The 19,201-nt window shown below is 39.1% G+C and overlaps 1 protein-coding gene across 1 annotated transcript in view; it reads left to right on the top strand.

The window, feature by feature from the left end:
* HK1 (hexokinase 1) overlaps positions 1-19,201 on the top strand; it is a 623,778-nt gene that overhangs the window by 477,492 nt on the left and 127,085 nt on the right. The window contains exons 11-12 of the mRNA XM_044056279.1: positions 12,470-12,618; positions 12,719-12,838. Of these exons, the coding sequence (XP_043912214.1) occupies positions 12,470-12,618; positions 12,719-12,838 (269 nt within the window). The remainder of the gene's footprint in view (positions 1-12,469; positions 12,619-12,718; positions 12,839-19,201) is intronic.

The raw sequence follows: 19,201 nt of genomic DNA, 5'->3' as shown, positions 1-19,201 counted from the left end.
AGCTGAAAAAAATAATTTCTTTAGTCACACCCATTTGCTCACCCAACATTTCTGCTAAAGTAAACTCTAGGGCAGTGATGGCTAACCTATGATAGGTATGTCAAAGATGACACACACCACAACGTTTTGGGTGGCATGCCAGCAATCAGCAACACCCAAGTTACCAAAACACTGCTTTTGCGTTCATTGCTCACGTGAAGTGCTCTGAATTATTTTGTGCCAGGAGCTTTTGACACGTCAAACCCAAAAGGTTCACCATCACTGCTCTAGGGAGTTTTTAAAGTCTGCCAACTAAATACCATTCCAAAACATGTTCCCGGTTACCCCTTTTTTCCCCATCACACCTCCAACATTTGCCATCTACCTGAGGAAAACATTGTTTGGAGTCTGCTTGGGGGTATAAAAATACATATGCAAACACTTTCAAGCAAATATCCTATATTTTCTAGATTTGTTTGCATATTTGAGAGTCATATATCTGTCCTCCCATTGTTTCATGAATTACTCATCCAGTCTCTCTTCCCCGTCTTTTCTAACTTCCTCTGATTGATTCCTATAGTTACCATGCAATATTTATATGCCTTACTATTTAACCCTTTTTAACAGCCACATATATTCTAGAGTCAACTAAAAACTCTTATGAGAACAGGTCTTTTACTTAAGATTCCTCTATCCCTTTGCCCATATTCTGGTATCAATCCTTGACAGGGATTGCAGTCTCTAGCCTGCAGTCCAAATGTCTTTTTGGCCCCTTCCCATTTTATTGCATTTTCCTCTCTAGTTATTTGCTCCCAATACCTTGGTTCCTTTGCAAGTTTTTTCCAGTATATTCCTGCCCTTCTTGCTTGTTCTCTGATCCACTGATTGCATTCATTCCTATAAACAGAATCTCCATGTTCATCGTGTTACACTGCTGCAGTCATCACACTTGGGTTATCCTGCCGTCAGGCGGTCCCACAGTCGGCCCGAGTTCCAAAGTCTTGGTCCGGCGTCGGTTGCTGTCGCTTCTTCCCTGACGTCAGTGCGCCAGGGGTATATCAGATGCATCCGACGCCATTTTCTTCAGTCTTTCTTGCCGCATGGTGCCCGAAGCAGAAGCAGTTTGCAAGTGCCGGTCGGCCGACTCCTGAGATTTTCAACTCAAATTTCAGACCAAAGTCTTCATAAAGCTAAGTACCCCGTTGGGGAACCTTTTCTTGCCTCAGTCCGATGTCAGAAAAAGTTAACAATTGGTTCCTTTGCAAATTTTTTCCAGTAAATTCCAGCCCTTCTTGCTTGTTCTCTGATCCACTAATTGCATTCATTCCTATAAGCAGAATCTCCTTTCTCCATTCTTATGTTGGTTTAAAATACTTTCATCTACTTTATTAATATAATATTCTGTATGGCTGTTGTTATTCTTCTTAAGGGCCTGCATCTAAAATCCCACTCTCTCCTTATTTCTTGAACTTCTCCCTGCTTCATCATTATCTGTTTCCACTTTGAGTTATACCTTTCTTCTTGTGTTATGTATATGAGCCTTAACTGTGTAGCTCTAAAATATCCGTTCAAATCAGGTAATCCTAATCCACCTTATTCAATTGGAAGGATCAGTTTTATCCCACTTGACCCTTGCCCTCTTCCCCTCCCAGATAAAATCTGTCAGTGTTTTATTAATTACTGTCCACAACTCCTCTGGTTGATACAAACACACCTGACCTGCATAGAAAACTAAAGAGACTAAAAACATTTTCACTGCTTGTATTTTGCAATACATGTCCATAAACAAGAGCTTTCAGTTTCTCAGTTTTTGTATCATCTTTTTAGTGTCTTCCCCCATATCCTTATTTGCAAAACCAGAATCCTTTTTAACTCATACTCATAAATGCTTCATTTTATCATGTCCCCATAAAAATGGGTATTGTTGACAGTTCATGTGTGGGGAACCAATTTATGTAGAAAGTTTACAGTTATAACCTTTGTTTTGTCTTCATTAATTTTGTATCCTGAAAAGACCTGAAACTATTCCCAAATGTTTCTCAACACAGATATCTTTTATGTTTTTTTCAGGTACAGAATAATATAACCTGCAAATGAAGCCAACTTTTCTTTACTACCTTACCAGTTATATGCATGAATTTCTGAATCCCTTATTTTCTTTGCCAGTGTCTCTAAATATAAAGAAAATAACAAAAGGGAAAGAGGACAGCCCCGGCTGGTTCCTCTGTTCAGGCATAACATAACAGAGAGGAACCCTCTTACTTAAGTTTTGACTCTGATCCCTCGTATATCCTCCTAATTAACTTTTTTATTTTATCAGGTATTGCAAATTCTTCCATTGCCCTACTCATAAAATCCCAGCTTACTCTGTCGAATGCTTTCTCTGCATCAAGACGTACCAACAGTAGCAGCAGTATTTTCTTACATTCTGCTTCCCTCTGGATCGTCATTGTTCTATTAATGTTGTCAAATGTTTACCCCCCCCAACAAAAAACACACTGATGCATGTTTATCAATCTTGGCAACACATCTGTCAGTCTTGGCAACACCTTTGCCATTCTTTTAGCTATTGTTGACATAAACACTTTATAATCATGATTTAAAATTGAAATGGGCCTGTATGAAGCTGAGTCTGAAGAATCTTTATCGTCTCTGGTATTACAGCCACCACAGCTTTTTCCAGGATGTTGGTACAGCCCCTTCTTGTAAAATACTGTTAAACAAAATCTTCAGATCTTTATCCCTTTCTTCTCTTCTAGCTTTCAAACTTCCACAGGAATACCATCTATCTGCCTTGGTACTACTGTTGTCCAAAATTCTTCCCCCTGTTTTCCACATCCATAGTTAGCATTGGTGCTCAGAACCGCCGCCCTCAACACACACAGAGCTGTCATACTGAATTAATGGGGAGGTGAATGTACCGATCCCTTCCTGTCACATACAGCTGGAATGCCTAATTAATGGGGAGGTGAATTTATTGATCCCTTCCCCTCACACACAGGTATAATGCCTAATTAATTGGGGGGTGAATGTATCGATTCCTTCCCCTCACACACAGGTGTAATGCTTAATTATTGGGGGTGAATGTATCGATCCCTTCCCTTCATACGCACAGCTGTAATACTGAATTAATTGGGGGGGGGGTGAATGTATCGATCCCTTCCTGTCACATACAGCTGGAATGCCTAATTAATGGGGAGGTGAATGTATTGATCCCTTCCCCTTATACACAGATATAATGCCTAATTAATGAAGGTGGTATGTGCAGAACTCCTCCCTGTCACACAAATGTAATGCCTGATTAATGGGGGTACATGTACAGAACTCTTACCTGGACACACACACACATGCACACACGTGCATGCACTTGTCTGCGCACTCATACACAGATGTAATGCCTAGTTAACGGGGAGTGAATGTATAGATCCCCCAACACATAGATGTAAAAATGTAATTAGTGGGGGTACATATACAGAATCCCTCGCCCCACATATTTGATACCTCATTAAAGGCGATGCAAGTACAGTTCCAAATATAAATGTACCTCCTTTACAGATCCTAGATAATAAAAAGACACCTGTGTTCTACCTGCTTACGGCCAGCTTAGGCCATGCATACTCAGCACTAGTACTGTGAAGAGTTGGAAAGCTGTACACGGTGTAAATACTGTGTATAGCACGTTATCTTACTACTCTTACATTTAAATTGTATAACAAGTACTCTTATTGTCTGAATAGACTAACCTCTACACATTGTTTATTTATAACTTTATGCATTTAATGTTTTATATTTATACAATGAATTCATGTTGTATATATAGTTTGTGCCTTTAAGTCTGTTCATGTTAGACTTCTAATTGTATAACATCATTGTGGATGCATGTATGATCTGGAAACAGTGCTTTTAGATGTCCAGTACAGCTTATGAAATCTCCACACCATATGTATTAGTCTGCAAGCATTTTGCTATTGTATGTGTCTGGAGACAATCTGCACATTGCCCTTGCCGTTTGGTTTGCCCTTGCCGTTTGGTTTGCCCTTGCCGTTTGGTTTGCCCTTGCCGTTTGGTTTGCTCTTGCCATTTTGTTCAGATTGAGACTGAAAAATGTCCTTGGATCAGTTCACCCACTTGATAATCAAACATCAATTAAATAAAGTAACAAACAAATGAATAAAAACAGCTTTGGTGCTTATTGTTTAATGTTCCATGTGTGAAGCACATTTTGCACAGTGGCGGGCATTCTTTTCATTACATTACCCCACACTACAGAATGTAGGTCACAGCATCAAATACCCTGTGTCTGCCTGTTTCAGTCTCTCTCTCTCTCTGCCTTGTAACAAGTAGCATGCATTCAGTCATCTCAAATGAGCCTTGTATATATTTTGGGAAAAAAATTATTGAATGTCTTTTTTTTGTAATCAATCTCTCAACTGGCTGTTATCTCTTAAGAGTCACAAGGATGCAGACTCCAAATTCTTACGTTGCCTAGATACAAAATGTATGAAATGTGTAAGAACGCTGAATCCACGGATTCCTGAGACGAAAAAAAACACCAACAGAGACCAAACCAAAAACAATTTGGCTATGAAAATAAATTTTCATTGGATTTTCATAGCCAAATTGTTTTTGGTTTGGTCTCTGTCGGTGTTTTTTTTCATCTCAGGAATCCGTGGATTCAGCATTCTTACACATTTCATACATTTTGTATCTAGTCGACGGAACGCCTTTTTGGTTCAGAAATTCTTACGTTGCAAATGAAGCTGCATTCACCCATTGTAATGTTTTAGTAATAGGTAACTATGTTGTCAGGCTTATAGACATGACCCCTACCAAATGGGATAAGAAAAGGGTGACAGTTAGCTGTCATTCCAGAGCCAGGATCTGGGATGTAACAAGGGCTAATATATCCCTCTATCCTGACAAATGCAGATATGACCTGGTAGTGGTCCGTATGGTGGAGCTGAATTACCTTAGGCATTGTACTTAGAGAGGCATGCAGAAGGATAAACTTGGTCATGCTGTGAGTGTTTTCAAAGCAGAGGAGACACTGATCTTGAGTGGTATTTTCCCATCATCCAGAATAACACCAGAAATTCAAAGACAAAATAATTGGCTTTAACGTTCTTGTCATAGGGGAGTGTGTTATCCTGGGATAAGATGGCTGGCAAGCCAACCTTTATTGTCAAGGGTGGTTTGCACCTCTTCCACCATTGCTTTTGCAGTCTAGCTAAAGCCTTTGCTGCAGTGTAGAATCTGTATTAGCTAGAGGTCATCAGCTGGACATTTCAACTTAGTAAAGTCTAATCTGGAACAAATATATGTGGCTGTACTCACTGCCAGGAGTCTAATTGCCCAAACCTGAAGTTCTCCTGCAGCTTGAACACATTCAAATTTGTGTAGTTACAGAGACATTGTTTCAAAACATTGAAAGCACGACTCCGTTTCTGTGTTTAGTACCTGTAATGTGTTCAGACCTACTGACAGTTATAGGAGGGTATCAGTAAAGCGATCTCACTAGCTCACCATGTAGCACACTTGCCTTTACTACAGAAGGCTGTGGATTCTCTTCCCACACAGAGTAATTAGATTAATTTTCCTATGCCGCACTGCAGCATAGGGGGAGTGCTTCACTCCTTTTTTTTTAACAATAAGCATCTTTATTAAATCATCATGTATGGCATAGGCAGTCGTAATTTTAGTTGCAATCATAATGCATCACAAACTATGTTGACATCATTTTAGTTGCAGACATTACACATCACTTATAATCTATCCAGTCATCGTCAGTCAAACATTACATATCTCATTCACATCCTGCCTTCTTTTAAACTTCATTCTTTCTCTGCCTGTATTATTCCCACAATTCACATTTTTTCATATGTAATTTGCTCCTACCCTTTTCTAAAGATCCAAATTCCAGTTGTTTTATCTCTGTTACTATATTCACTGCTTCTAGTACAGTTGGTTTAGACTTTGATTTCCATTTTCAAGGAATTGTTTTTTTTGGCAGCCACCATGATAAGTCTCAGCAAGGCCTAACTATGTCTAGGTAATTCAGATTCTGTATCACAGCTCAAAAATAACAGTTCCTTTGTTACAGCAATTTGCTTACCTAGTATCTCTGATGGAGTAGTCTGCGATGAATCTTTAAAGTTTGCCGCTCATTAGACTCCCAGAAAATATGTTCAGTTACCTCTTTCTTCCCCATCACATCTCCAACATTTGCTGTCTTAACTGAAGAAAAATTCTTTGGAGTCTAATTGGAGTGTAAAATACCTATGTAAACACTTCCAAGCAAAGATCCTAAATCTTCTAGACTGTTGTATATTTGGGAGACATACATATATGCCCCCATTGTTTCTTTGTGAATTGCTTATCCAATCTCTCTTCCCAATCCTTTCTAACCTCCTCTGATCGATTCTTAACAATTATCATACAGTATTTTATATTCTGTACTGATTATTCCTTTTTTTAATGTCAGCTTCTGTTCTAGATTCCACTAAAAACTCCACCAGTGCTGGTCTTTCACTTAGGATCCCTCTATTTCTTTCTGTTTGCATGTACTCTGATATCAGTTCTTGATAGGGAAGGCAACCTCTATCCCGTAGTCCAAATAAATTCTTGGCCTCTTCCCCTTCTATTACCTTTCCATTTCTAATTATTTGCTCCTAAAACCTCGGTTCTTTTCCCAGTTTTCTCCAATAAATTGCAGCTCCCTCTTGCCTGTTGTCTTTATCCCTAATTACAGTCATCCCTATCGGCAGACTTCCCCTTCTCCATTCCCGTGTTGTTTAGTTCTTAGTTTACTTTCTACTACTTTATTAATATAATATTCTGTATGGCTGTTGTTATTCTCCTTAAGGATCTGAATCCAAAACCGCAGTTTCTCCTCGTTTCTTAAACCCCCCCCCCCCCCGTTTCATCATCATCCCTTTCCACTTTGAATTATAGCTTTCTGCTAGTGCTGTCTATCGGAGTAGTAACTATGTAGCTCTGAAATACCTCTTTAAATCGGTTAATCCAAACCACCTCGTTCTGTTGGAAGAATCAGCTTATCCCTCTCGACTCTTGCTGCTTTCCCCTCCCAGATAAAGTCCTTCAGCTCTTTATTAATTGCTATCCACATCTTAGCCTCTGGTTGAGTGGTGCTTCACTCATCAGTGTATTTTCCTTTGGAGGAGACGTTAAACCAAGGCTGCATCTGCCTGAGATGGTTGTAGCTCTGGTGGATGTAAAAGATCACAAGGCAGTTATCAAAAAGAGTAGTGGAAGTTCCCTGATTCCACTGCCAAATTCTGACTAGTTCACAGTTTCATAGGCATATACTAGGCTAATGACCATTAGTGTCCTTAATAAGCCTAGCCATGCAACCCAAATGTGACCCATAAATTTGATTTATAGAGGGGCTGATTTACTGACATAGGTGCCAGACCAGGGGTGAATTTTCTGAGTACCCATCCAGTGTTCCAAGTTGCACTTAAGTAGGGCCAGGTAGGAACTCTGCTTTCCATGGATGGGGAGCCTGTTCCAGAGAATGGGAATTCTATGAGAAGCATAGCTGTCTCTCCAACATGTCCTATTTATACCTCATTCAAAATGTAGGCCTTTTAATGTAGTATTTCTGATGCTGTTTTTTTGCTGTTGTGCAAGAAATTCATCAAAACAGGGTCTAGGAATGCCTTGTATGCCAGGCAAAGGTCACCTCTCAGAAGTTTGTATGATAGGAAGTAAAGAGATGGGGCTTTGAGGCGATTAGCGTAGGACATCATCTTTACTCTCTCTATTCTTTTTGTAAGGAAACTTTGTGGACGTCCCACTTGCTGCATGTGTGTGTGTGGTCAGGTACTTACAGAAGGGGACATTATACTCTATGATGGATCTGATGAGGGTTAAATACAGTGGTATGATGACCTCTGAACTTACATGCCATGCCCTTGTTTATAAGTTGAACAATATCGAAAGATTTTCTTACTACCTTGGACACATGTTAGTCGAAGGCTAGGTTACTATCTACGTGAGTTCCCACATCCCTGAGTACTGAATTGACACATGCTGGTTGAAGACTAGGTAACTATGTACATGAGTTCCTAGAGCCCTGTTAAGGAATTAACTTTTAGGGATGTTTTATTGTTGATGTAGTAACCTGGAAAGGCGGACCTCCCAAAAGGTACTATAACACATTTCTCCGTATTGAGTTTTAAGCTATGGCCAGACCTTCCTGAAGGATGTTCTCATCTTGGGGGGATTCAGTGACTGCTCCCAGTTTGCAATCATCTGTGAACTTGATTAGCCAGAGTTCTTTGAAATTGGCTTTGGCATCTGAGGAGTAGATGCCAAAAAGGAGTGGGCTTATCACAGAGCCTTGGGGGACTTCTCTGGTGACCGACCTCTTTGTGGAAGTGGCCTTACCAATTTTAACATTCTAGGTCCTATCATGAGCCAGCTAATTATTCAGCCTGTTATAAAGAGGTCCATACCTAGTTCTGTAAAGTTTGCTGACAATGCTCAAGTAGGAGGGCTATTGTATGAAATGCTTTAGTCAGATTTAGGTAGGCAGCATGCACTGTTTCCCCTCTTCTGTTGCCTTAGTGACCTTTTCAAAGAAGTCCACCAGTTTCAGTAAGACTGACCTTCCTTCACAAAGACAAACTGGGATGGATCCACTGACTGGGGGTCTCATATGTCTTTGTTGATAATTTCCATAATTCTTTCCATAGCTGTACAAATAAAACGAGTCGCACTAATGGCTCTGTAGTTTCCATGATCTATTAAAGGTTGTTCCGTATGAAGGGGGGTATCTGTCACAGCCCTTCATCCCCACATTTTGTGGTGTGTCCCTATTTTCAGGGTTGATTTACCGCTTCACACAGTTTTACACAATTTTCTGAATCCTTCCTCATCACATGTGATTTTTGAAGCTATCTAGTACACAGAAAACCACGCTATATGACCAGCATTCTAGTGGTAACAATAAACTATCCTAATTAGATGTTCAGATTTTTAGTTGGATGTTCCTATTTTTAATGTCTACAGGTTGAGAGGGATGTGCCATATTGACAGTTTGTAGCTAAGAGGCAGACACAATTTAAGTTTTAATTTGAGTGGTACAGTAGTTAGCTCTTTTTATCTCACAACTCGTGGTTCTGTGGTCCGTTTCCCAGCTTGGGAAATTTCATTGTGAAGTCTGCATATCCTCATTCTCTCTCTCCATGTGGATTTTCATTTAGAGGTCCACTTTATTCCCACATCACTAAATCCATCTTGAAACTTGCTGTAGTGTCATTAGACTCTTTTAGGGAAGCTTTGAGTTCAATACCCTCCAGTACTTATTAATTCTGAGATTGCTGTATCCCTGAGTAAGAAGACTGCTCTGTGATACTATCAACCTCATATATATATATATATATATATATATATATATATATATATATATATATATATATGTATATGGGTCCACTTTGTAATTTCGAAATACTGAAATCTCGAATTTCAGTATTTCTAAACCACAAAGCCAAAAACCCAACCACAACTCAAACTCGAAAACACACAACCACAAAATTCAAAATCCCGCACCTACGCTACACATGCAGTGCACACATATACATGCACAAAATTCCCCCGCCACAATCAAACAAATACATCTAAACTACATATAAGCAGGGGGGCATGCCCCCATACACCCCCCTATGTGGGGGGGGGGCTGCGCCCCCACACCCCCCTACTTATATATTCTAACTCCGAGATCGCACAAACAGAAACACAAATGAAACTCACACACACACCCACACACACATCTTACAGTCCCTCAAACACACACATAACAGTCAAAACAACACATTTACACACACTAAACCCGTAACCAACATACTTACACAAACAAACTTACCAAAACGAAACCAAAACATCCAAATACCGCACCACCGGAAGCAGAAATTCAAAATATCCATGCTACGGTATTTTGAATTTCGCGCTATTGCCAGTTTCGGAAATGTGAGTCTGCGGCTTTGTAAGTTCGAAATACTGAAATTCGAGCTTTCAGCATTTCGAATTTAGAAAGTGAACCCAGATATATATATATATATATATATATATATATATATATATATATATATATATATATATATGTGTGTGTGTGTGTGTATGGGTCTAGGACTCTTGCACAAACGCACTTTTCACCAAATCGTTAATGGGTGGGCATACTTACACGAAAATGCTTTTCACCGAAGCAGCATTTTCACATAAGTATGCCTGTTGTGCTGGTCATACTATGGTGCGGATAAGGGAAAATTCCCTTTTCCCCACTGTAGTGCGATCTCAGAGTGAGAACATTAAAGTAGGGGAGCTGGGGGGGGTGCAGGGGGGCTTGCGTAAAAGTAGATTAAATGTTTTTTTTTTTTTTTTTGTTAACACACTTTAGCGAAAGCGCTTTTTCGGTGAATGCGCTTTCGTTAAAATGTGTTCAGTGATAGTGGATTCGGACTGTTGAAGTTTTGTTCAACAGTCCTTGAACCATATCTATCTATCTATATATATATATATATATATATATATATATATATATATATATATATATATATATATATATATATATATATATATGGGTCTGCTACCATTTATCGAATTTGTACTTACCCGAAATCCAAAAACCCAAGATGATTCCACTGAAATGTTAATACAATGAAACAACGAACCACCAATAATTATAACAGGGAAACTAACCACTTGACCACCAGGAAACAAAACAACAAAACCAACCCAAACCCTTGCAAATGGGGGGCTTCACACCCCCACCCACCATCAGGAAATCATATATGTCCAAATAGAAGTGATTTTCTGTCTGGTGCCTCTTTCACCGTCAGGATCCCCTATCTGTGTAGGTTCCTCTGGTTCTCTTATTTGTATGACCTGCTCCATGCTGGGTTGGCATATTCTTTAGTTAAATCTCACCTGTCAGCGATTTCTGCTTGTCTGCCCTTGAATCCTCCTCTGGTCTCTAGGTTTGAAGTTAAGCAATTTCTTAAAGCCATCTTTCATATCAGGCCTCCAAGGAAACCTATTCTGTCTTCCTGGGACCTCACTTTTATACCTGAAAAACTAACTCAGACTTCTTTTGAGCCTGTTTCTTCAGCTTCTTTGCAACATTGTACTTGGAAGACTGTTCTTCTTTTGACTCTCACTTCAGCCAACAGAGTGTCTGAACTTCAAGCTTACATGGTTATTCCTCCTTTCTTAGTTTTCCACAGAGACAAGGTGTCAATCCATACTAATCCTTCCTTTATGCCCAAGGTAGTCCCTTAATTCATCTTCCTTCCTTTTTTCCTTTTCCACAGTCTGTCAGTGAGAAGGTTCTTCACGCCTTGGAGTTGCATACACAGCTCAGATATTATTTGGATAAAACTAAAGTTATTCACAAGTCTGAACAGCTTGTTGTTTCTTTTCATCCCAGGTCTTTGGGTTTGGCTGTTTCTAAACAAACCATCTCCTCCTGGATTTCTAAGGCCCTTTCTTTTTGTTATTCTTTCCATGGAAAATGTCTCCTCATCAGTAAAGGTGCATTCTAGTAGGGAAGTTGCCTCCTCTGGTGCCTTTTTTCAAGGATTTTGATACCAATTCCATGCTTAAGGCTGCTACTTGTTGTTCTGTTCATACTTTAAGTAATCTTTACAAATTTGATGTTATTTCCAGGGACATCTACGATTATGGTAAGATTTTACACAACTGTACTATCAAACCGAAGGGCTTTCTAGTCAGTGTTGTGGTGGATGAAAGTGGGCCTTGAAGGGTCATTTCCCACACTCAAAATAAATAAATAATATAAATATATAACTATATTATAGATATATGTCCATCCATCCATCCATCCATCCATCTGTCAAACATTTAGGAAGGAGGCCTGTGTAACTGAACTGCTAGTTCATTGCAGGATGACGGCATTTGTTGTCTGGGATCATGACGGATCATGACACGGTGGGGAGTGGGATTTTGCCTTTTCCTCATTGAGTTGTGATCTTGGTGTTGGTATATATTTAATTAGCAGGGATATGGGGGCATAGACCCCCACATGGGGGTGTAGAGGGGCTTGCCATCTGTATAAAACATTTTTTTTATAATGTATTGTGTTTTAACAATTTGTTGTCAGATAACACTGTATGTCAATATAGTGAGCTAGCAGTGTAGTTAAATATAATCATATATATCTATTTCTGTCTATACATACATATATGCATTTGTAGAGAGAGCGAGAAACAGCTATACATACACACACATACTTATATATGAGAGAAGATGTTTCATACAGTACAGTATTTTGACAGCAGTTTTTTAAGAAAATAGTGTTTGCATCAAGCTGCAGAGGTTTATAACAGTTATAAATAAAAACTAAAAGAGTAATTGAGCAAATGTAAATTGTTTTATAGTAAAATAAGAAGTGAATGAGTGACATACTTTGAATCAGCTAATATTGTGTTTCTGCAATATCTGTCTTTCACAGAAAATGGTGATTTCTTAGCACTTGATCTGGGAGGCACTAACTTCCGAGTTCTTCTTGTCGCAATTCGTAGTGGTAAACGGAGAAGTGTGGAAATGCACAATAAAATTTATGCTATTCCCGTAGAAGTGATGCAGGGCACAGGAGAAGAAGTACGTTGGTTTTGAGTATTGTGTGTGAATGTCATTCCATTGTTGGTAGTTTTTGTCACAGTTTAATTAATTCTCGTTTTTTTGTGTTGCTTCTTCATAGCTCTTTGACCACATTGTGCACTGTATCTCAGACTTTCTGGACTATATGGGAATGAAGGGAGCACGACTTCCACTCGGATTTACATTTTCCTTCCCTTGCAAGCAGACAAGCTTGGATGCGGTAAGAAAGTGTCTTATGACTTGATATTGGTACACATGATCATGCCATGGAGATATGAAGGGGTCATTTTAAAAAGGAAAGATTGAAGAGGAAGGTGGGACACAGGCGCAGATTGTAGGGATCAGCAAAAACAGTTTTTGACAGAGAGTTGTGGACCCATGGAACAGACTACCATAATGGGCAATGGAGAGGAATCCACAAAAGTATTCAAGAGGGCATGTGACATGTAAACAGGTGAAAGGGACAACAGGAACAGATGGAAAGCTGGATGTAAAATATACTTAAAGGGTAGATTGGAAAAGCTTTCTTTTGTCAGTGTGATATTGCATGAAGTCATGTAATATGATTCAAATGTAAAGTAGTGTAATTTCCTGTACAGTAATGTGGTATGAAGTATAGTGAACTGTAGCATAAGTTAATGTAATGCAGTGCACTGCAGTGTAATTTATTATAGTCTGCTGTAAGTTAACATCAGTGCAATATCATATACTGTAATTTGATTGTAATTCTGTGTAATGTATTTTAATGTAATGTAATAATGTGATGTAATGCAATGTAACATAATACAATGTGATGTAATGTACTGTAATGTAAAGTAATACTGTAGTGTACTGTATCATACTAAAATATAAGAAACATACTGTAATATAGTGCAGTATCACATAAGATAATATAATGCAATGTAGTGTACTGTAGTGTAATATACAGTAATATAATGCAGTGTAATGCACTGTAATGTGTGATGCATTTTTCTCTGTTGCAGTGTAATGCAGTGTACTGTAATATAGTGTAATATGTAACATACTGTAATGTGACATAATATACTATACTGTTTTGTAATGTATTACAATGTGCTGTAATGTAATGTAATTTAATATACTGTACTACAATGTACTGTAATGTATTGTGATGTAATGGAACATACTGTAATATAATATACTACAGTGTACTGTAATATACTGTACAGTAGTATGGGATGTAATATAATGCACTGTAATTTGTGATGTAATGTATTGTAATATAGTATAATGTAATGTACTGTAATGAAATGCAGTGTTTTGTAGTGTAATGTGAGATGTAATGTTCTGTACAGTAATGCAGTGTAGTAAAAGTACTTATGCCATAGCAGCTCATTTTTAAGGGTGACAAGAGAGACTGTGCCTTGGCCACCAAACTCCTGTCCCCCCCCCTCCCCCACAACAGCTCCCCAGGCGGCCTTCCAGTGTCATATTGTGAGGAACAGAACCTTTGTTAGTGACATTACTGTTGTAAACACGACAGTGGGCTAGCAAAAGGTATCACAATCTAAGCCCTGAATTGGTGAGGTATGTTAGTTATGACATCATACTTTGCTGAAAAAGTAACATAAAGTTACTTTGCCTTTCTCCATTCAACATGTCTTCACCCTGTTTCTTAGATAATGAGTCAGTTTTAGCTTGATTGGTCTCTGCCATTTTTACGAGATGTCATTCTTCTTATTGCATTGAGTGATGTTATTGCATAAACCAGCACGTAAGGCTACACTAGGCAAATTTGGAAGGATGAACCTGATTCAAGTACCTACCAAATTATTTTCAGTTTCTTTCACCTGAGATCACATATATTATGTCTAACACGGCCATTGTACAGTTCACAGAACAAAATGCTCTCTGTGGTTTTTCAGTGAACAAGTATAATATAAATGTAATGGTTCTTTGATTATCTACATAGCATCCACCTATCAGTCCTAGTGGACCGGCTACACATCCGTAAAACAAATAGCATCAGGATCCCCTGAAGCAAGGACCTAAACCTTGCCTGCAGTATAAATAGAGCATGCCAGAAGGACAGCTATGTGTCTCAGAGGCTCCCCTTCTGTGGAACAAGTTTCCTGTCCATGTGAAGCAGAGTTCAGTATATTACACACATTGTTAACTTGTTAACCACTATAAAAGACTTTATTTAATTCCAAAAAACAAAGTAGCGCTTTGGCACATCACCTTCAAAGGTTCTAAAACTATAATTCCAAACATCTATTAAAAAGGAGGAACCAAACATGTTGAACCAATAGATGAGTGTGAATAAACTAATTAACTCATCCTTAAGCAATTAAAATCTTTAAAGTCATATACACCAATATAACCTTAACTCTCTTTCTTATAGAAACTTGTAGACAAGAAAAGACATCCATAGTAAAATGAAATCCCAAATATTCATAAACATATAAGTATTAAATGCAATAGTAAACACTTTAAATCTGTCTATAATAAATATGTCAGTAATAATTAATTATTCATTCCAGTAGGGTGAAGTGTATTGTATGAAAAAATAAACCACACTTCCTTTTTCAAAAGAATTACAACCCCATTAAAAAAGGTCAGGTGAATCAGAATAATACATAATAAAAAAGTTAGAAACTCAAAGTTCTTATTATGTTGTTCTAAAAATGAATTGCAGCAGGACTTGTGTTAGATGCATTTCTTATATCACTAATATGTTCTTGTATATACTTTTGAATAGGACTTATAGTTTGACCAATATAGTATTTGTCACAAGGGCATCTAAGATCATGCAATTGCAGCACTTCGGTAACAGTACTATTTCCTAGATGGTTTAAAATTTAACCCATTAATAACTAAATTAATATTATTACCGAAATGCTTGGAAATAGACCAACCCTTACAATAACTTACAACTTCTCCCTTGATCTTCAGTGTAACATTAACTATACAATCTCCTTTACTAGGAGACTTTCCAGAGGAGATTTTTAAATTCATGTTCCTTGAAAAGGGAGCATCTGTAGTAATAACCTCTTTATTTCCCATCTCTCTTCCTATAATCACTTCACCTACCCTTTAGTTGCAGCTTTTCCTTGGAAGACGTAATTAGTAATAATGACCTGAAAATATGTAAGCAAGAACTTACAGTACCATTGTATCTATTATTTACTAGGTCATTTAAATATTGAGAGATTCCTCAAGATTGGAGACATGCGCTTATTAAACCTGTCATTAAGGGAAGGGGGAGTAGGACAAACACAGAGTTATATAGACCTTAAGTTTACTTTCATTTGTGGAAACAAATAATGGAGAAGGCAATATTGGATAACATATTCTAGAATCGGAAAGGTCGGGACTTGAAACCAAATATCAGCATGCATATGTTGAAAACAGATTTATTACCATCTGTAACATGATGTTCTATAATAAAATAGTAACAGCGCTGAATGAAAAATTGTGCTGTGATGTAATATATATAGATTTAACTTCAACTTCATCAGGGTCATACACAAAACACTGATCAATAAATTAGAACAACTAGGTATAGATTTACTCTTGATAAGATGGATAGCTACATGGCTTACAAATTGGGCATAGCAGGTACCATACAGCAACTGGACAGGCGAAAATTCTTGGTTACAGTCAGGGTGTCCCATAGGGCTCTGTCATAGGCCATTACTTGTTGAGATTGTATCTTTCATACCTATCTTTTTCATCTGAGGTATTCTACAATCTGTATGCAGATGACCTGAAATTGGTTAAACTGATTACATGTGTTATAAGAGTCTACTTCAAATAAACAAAAGACCACTTACCCAAAGATGAGTTTACGGAGACGACAACACCAAAATGTTACTTTACCGAACAACAACATTACCAAAGTTCTTTACAGGGGAAGTATGCACTTGGCCAGCATGGGTAAATTTGCCCTTTTCCCCACTGTAGTGCAATCTTGGAGTTGGTATATTTAGTTAGTGGGGGTGTGGAGGGCATAGCCCCCCACCTGGGTGGGTTGACATACTGTGGTATGTTGTTTCATTGCTTGTTGACCAAGTGCATACTTTTCCTGTAAGCAGCTTTGGTAATGTTGTCATGCGGTAAAGTAACATTTCGGTTTTGTCTCAGTATACTCCTCTTCAGGTAAGTGGTCTTTCATTTATCTGAAGTAGACCCGTTATAGATAGGGCATGTCTGCAAAAGAACTTGACTAAATTGACCATTTCGGCACAGGAGAATGACAAGCTGATAAATACATCAAAAACTAAGCATATGAGATTTGGGAGACATAAACTTAAAGGTGAATATTTAATACAGCACACAGTGATTGAAACTGTAGTTTCATTTAAGGACCTGGGTATATGGGTAGATCCAGTTTTTCTAATCATATCAGCCAATTGATTAATGATAGTTATAGAACTGTAGGTTGTATAAAAAGATTTATAAAGTCTAGGAAATCAAAAGTGATGAAGTCATTGTTTGTTAGTTACATTGGACCCAAACTTCAGTATGGAATAACAATATGGAAACCCTATAGGAAAACAAGCATGAGTAAACTGGAAAGAGCACAGCTGAAATATACCAAGGGCATCCATGGATGTGAAAATTTTAAGTTATTATGAAATACTAAAATATCTGAACTTGTACAGTGTCTCTTACAGATATGTAAGGGGAGATCTTATCCGGGTATATAGGGCATTTAGAGACAGCTACCTCTGGGAATGTTTGGGGTTACCAAAAACTAGTAGAGAATCATCAGATAACCTATGTAGAAAATTCTATAGGAATGAGAATTATGTAGTAATCGGTTTTCTGAGAGAGCAGCTGATGCATGGAACAGACTACCAAATTATATTAAAGCAAGCAGTAGTTTAGATATTTTTAACAGCAGCCTGGACACTTATGGGAACAACTGATGTTATGTAGTCTGATCTCGCCTACATTCTTACCCATGGGTTCAGAGCGGAACCTCGGCTCCAACTCGGCCATACTCTAGCTCGAAGTCTTCAACTGGCTCGTGGCTAAGAGGTATCCCCTGCTGCAATGCGCCTATTCCCCAGATCTCGTTTGCCACTTGTACAGCTCAGACGTGGTGTCGCTCTTGGCCGTGGCTAAGTGCAAGTTTTCTACTATTTGTTCAATTTAGTAGCTCCAAAAGCTATTTTGATAGCTAGTGTGTGTGTGTGTGTGTGTGTGTGTGTGTGTGTGTGTGTGTGTGTGTGTGTGTGTGTGTGTGTGTGTGTGTGTTTTTACTTTTAGCAGTTTAGTGAACTTTTCTGGTATCCCGTTTTACCTGGTGTTTACGGGCTAGGCCCTTTTCAGTTAGAGGACCTAGTACTCCCCTGGTTTTTTCCTGTTGTTCTTGTTCTAATTGTTTACCAGTTTAATCCCCCTTGGCAGCGTTATTCTTGTGATGAGACTGCTGGTAGTTCCCCTGTTGGTTTTTCCTGGGCTAAGCCCGTTTAACTTAGAGGACCTAGTCCTCCCTGTGGTTACCTCGCGGTCTCTAGGCCGTTTGAGTTAGAGGCTCTAGTTTCCCGTGCTTCTTGTTTTCTGTGGTGAAGGTGCCCCTACCGTTTTTCCCCTGTGTGTGTGTTCTTGTCTCAACATGTCCAAGGTGTCTAAAGAGCACAGGCCTTCGGGCTTCAAAAAGTATGTTAAGTGTAACAACAAAATGTCTTTGACAGATGGGCATTTTGTATGTGTGTATTGCTTGGGGGCTATTCATTTACAGGAATCCTGCTTGTTCTCTCACGCTTTCAGCCCCAGCGTGCTGCAAGAGAGGAAGAACAAGCTGATTTTGAGAGGATTGCTGAAACCGTCTTTTGAAGAGGATTTGGAGAGATCCTCCAGTTCCAAGTCCTCTCCTTCCAAATCAGATAAAAAGTTGGATAAAAAGTCATCTAAGAAGTGCTCTCCGGCTCCGTCAGTCTCCTCGGAGCCACCGAAGAAAATTATTAAGACTACTATTGCTTCTTCGGCTCCACTGGCTTCGGAGCTGATAGAAGACAGTGCTTCGATGATGTCTACATCGGCTCCACATTTATTGATGCCGAGGTCAAATGTATCAGTTCGGAGCCGGTCTCCAGTTCTTCGACCGGTCTCCCCGACTCATAGGTCTCCCTCTATAGGGAGATCCAGATCCCTGACCATGTCCTTGAGATCCTCCAGGACACTTTCCGATGATGTTGATAGAGTGGTGAAGAAACTGCTTCAGTCATTGGTGCTGGCTAAATTGCTTTCGGCTTCGGCCCAATCGGCTCCATAGCCCGTCCCCTTTTCCTCTTTGTATTTTCCTCCCCCAGACCTTTCTTCGGAGCCAGAGCTGTCATTTTTCTCTGATGCCTCGAGATCGGCTCCAGATGCCCCTTCTGGCATCTCTGCTCCGATCTCCGCTCCAACCCCATCGGTGCCGTCCACGGGGTCCAGGGTCCACAGCTTGCCGGTCGGAGCTGAGAGGGAGGTATCGGGTCGATCTTCTTCGGCTCCGAGCCTTCCTCTCGGCATTTCGGCTCGGGTAAGCGTGGACCCGACATCGGCTTCGGTCCTTATTTCCTCGGCTCCGAGGTTGTCTTCTGTGGTTAGTCGACCTTTGGAGCCGGGGGGG

The sequence above is a fragment of the Protopterus annectens genome, chromosome 14.part0, assembly GCF_019279795.1.
Source record: "Protopterus annectens isolate FY-2018-M chromosome 14.part0, PAN1.0, whole genome shotgun sequence".
Lineage (NCBI taxonomy): Eukaryota > Metazoa > Chordata > Ceratodontiformes > Protopteridae > Protopterus > Protopterus annectens.
Note: the sequence above shows the minus strand (reverse complement) of the source record. Positions and strands in the feature narration are given on the sequence as shown.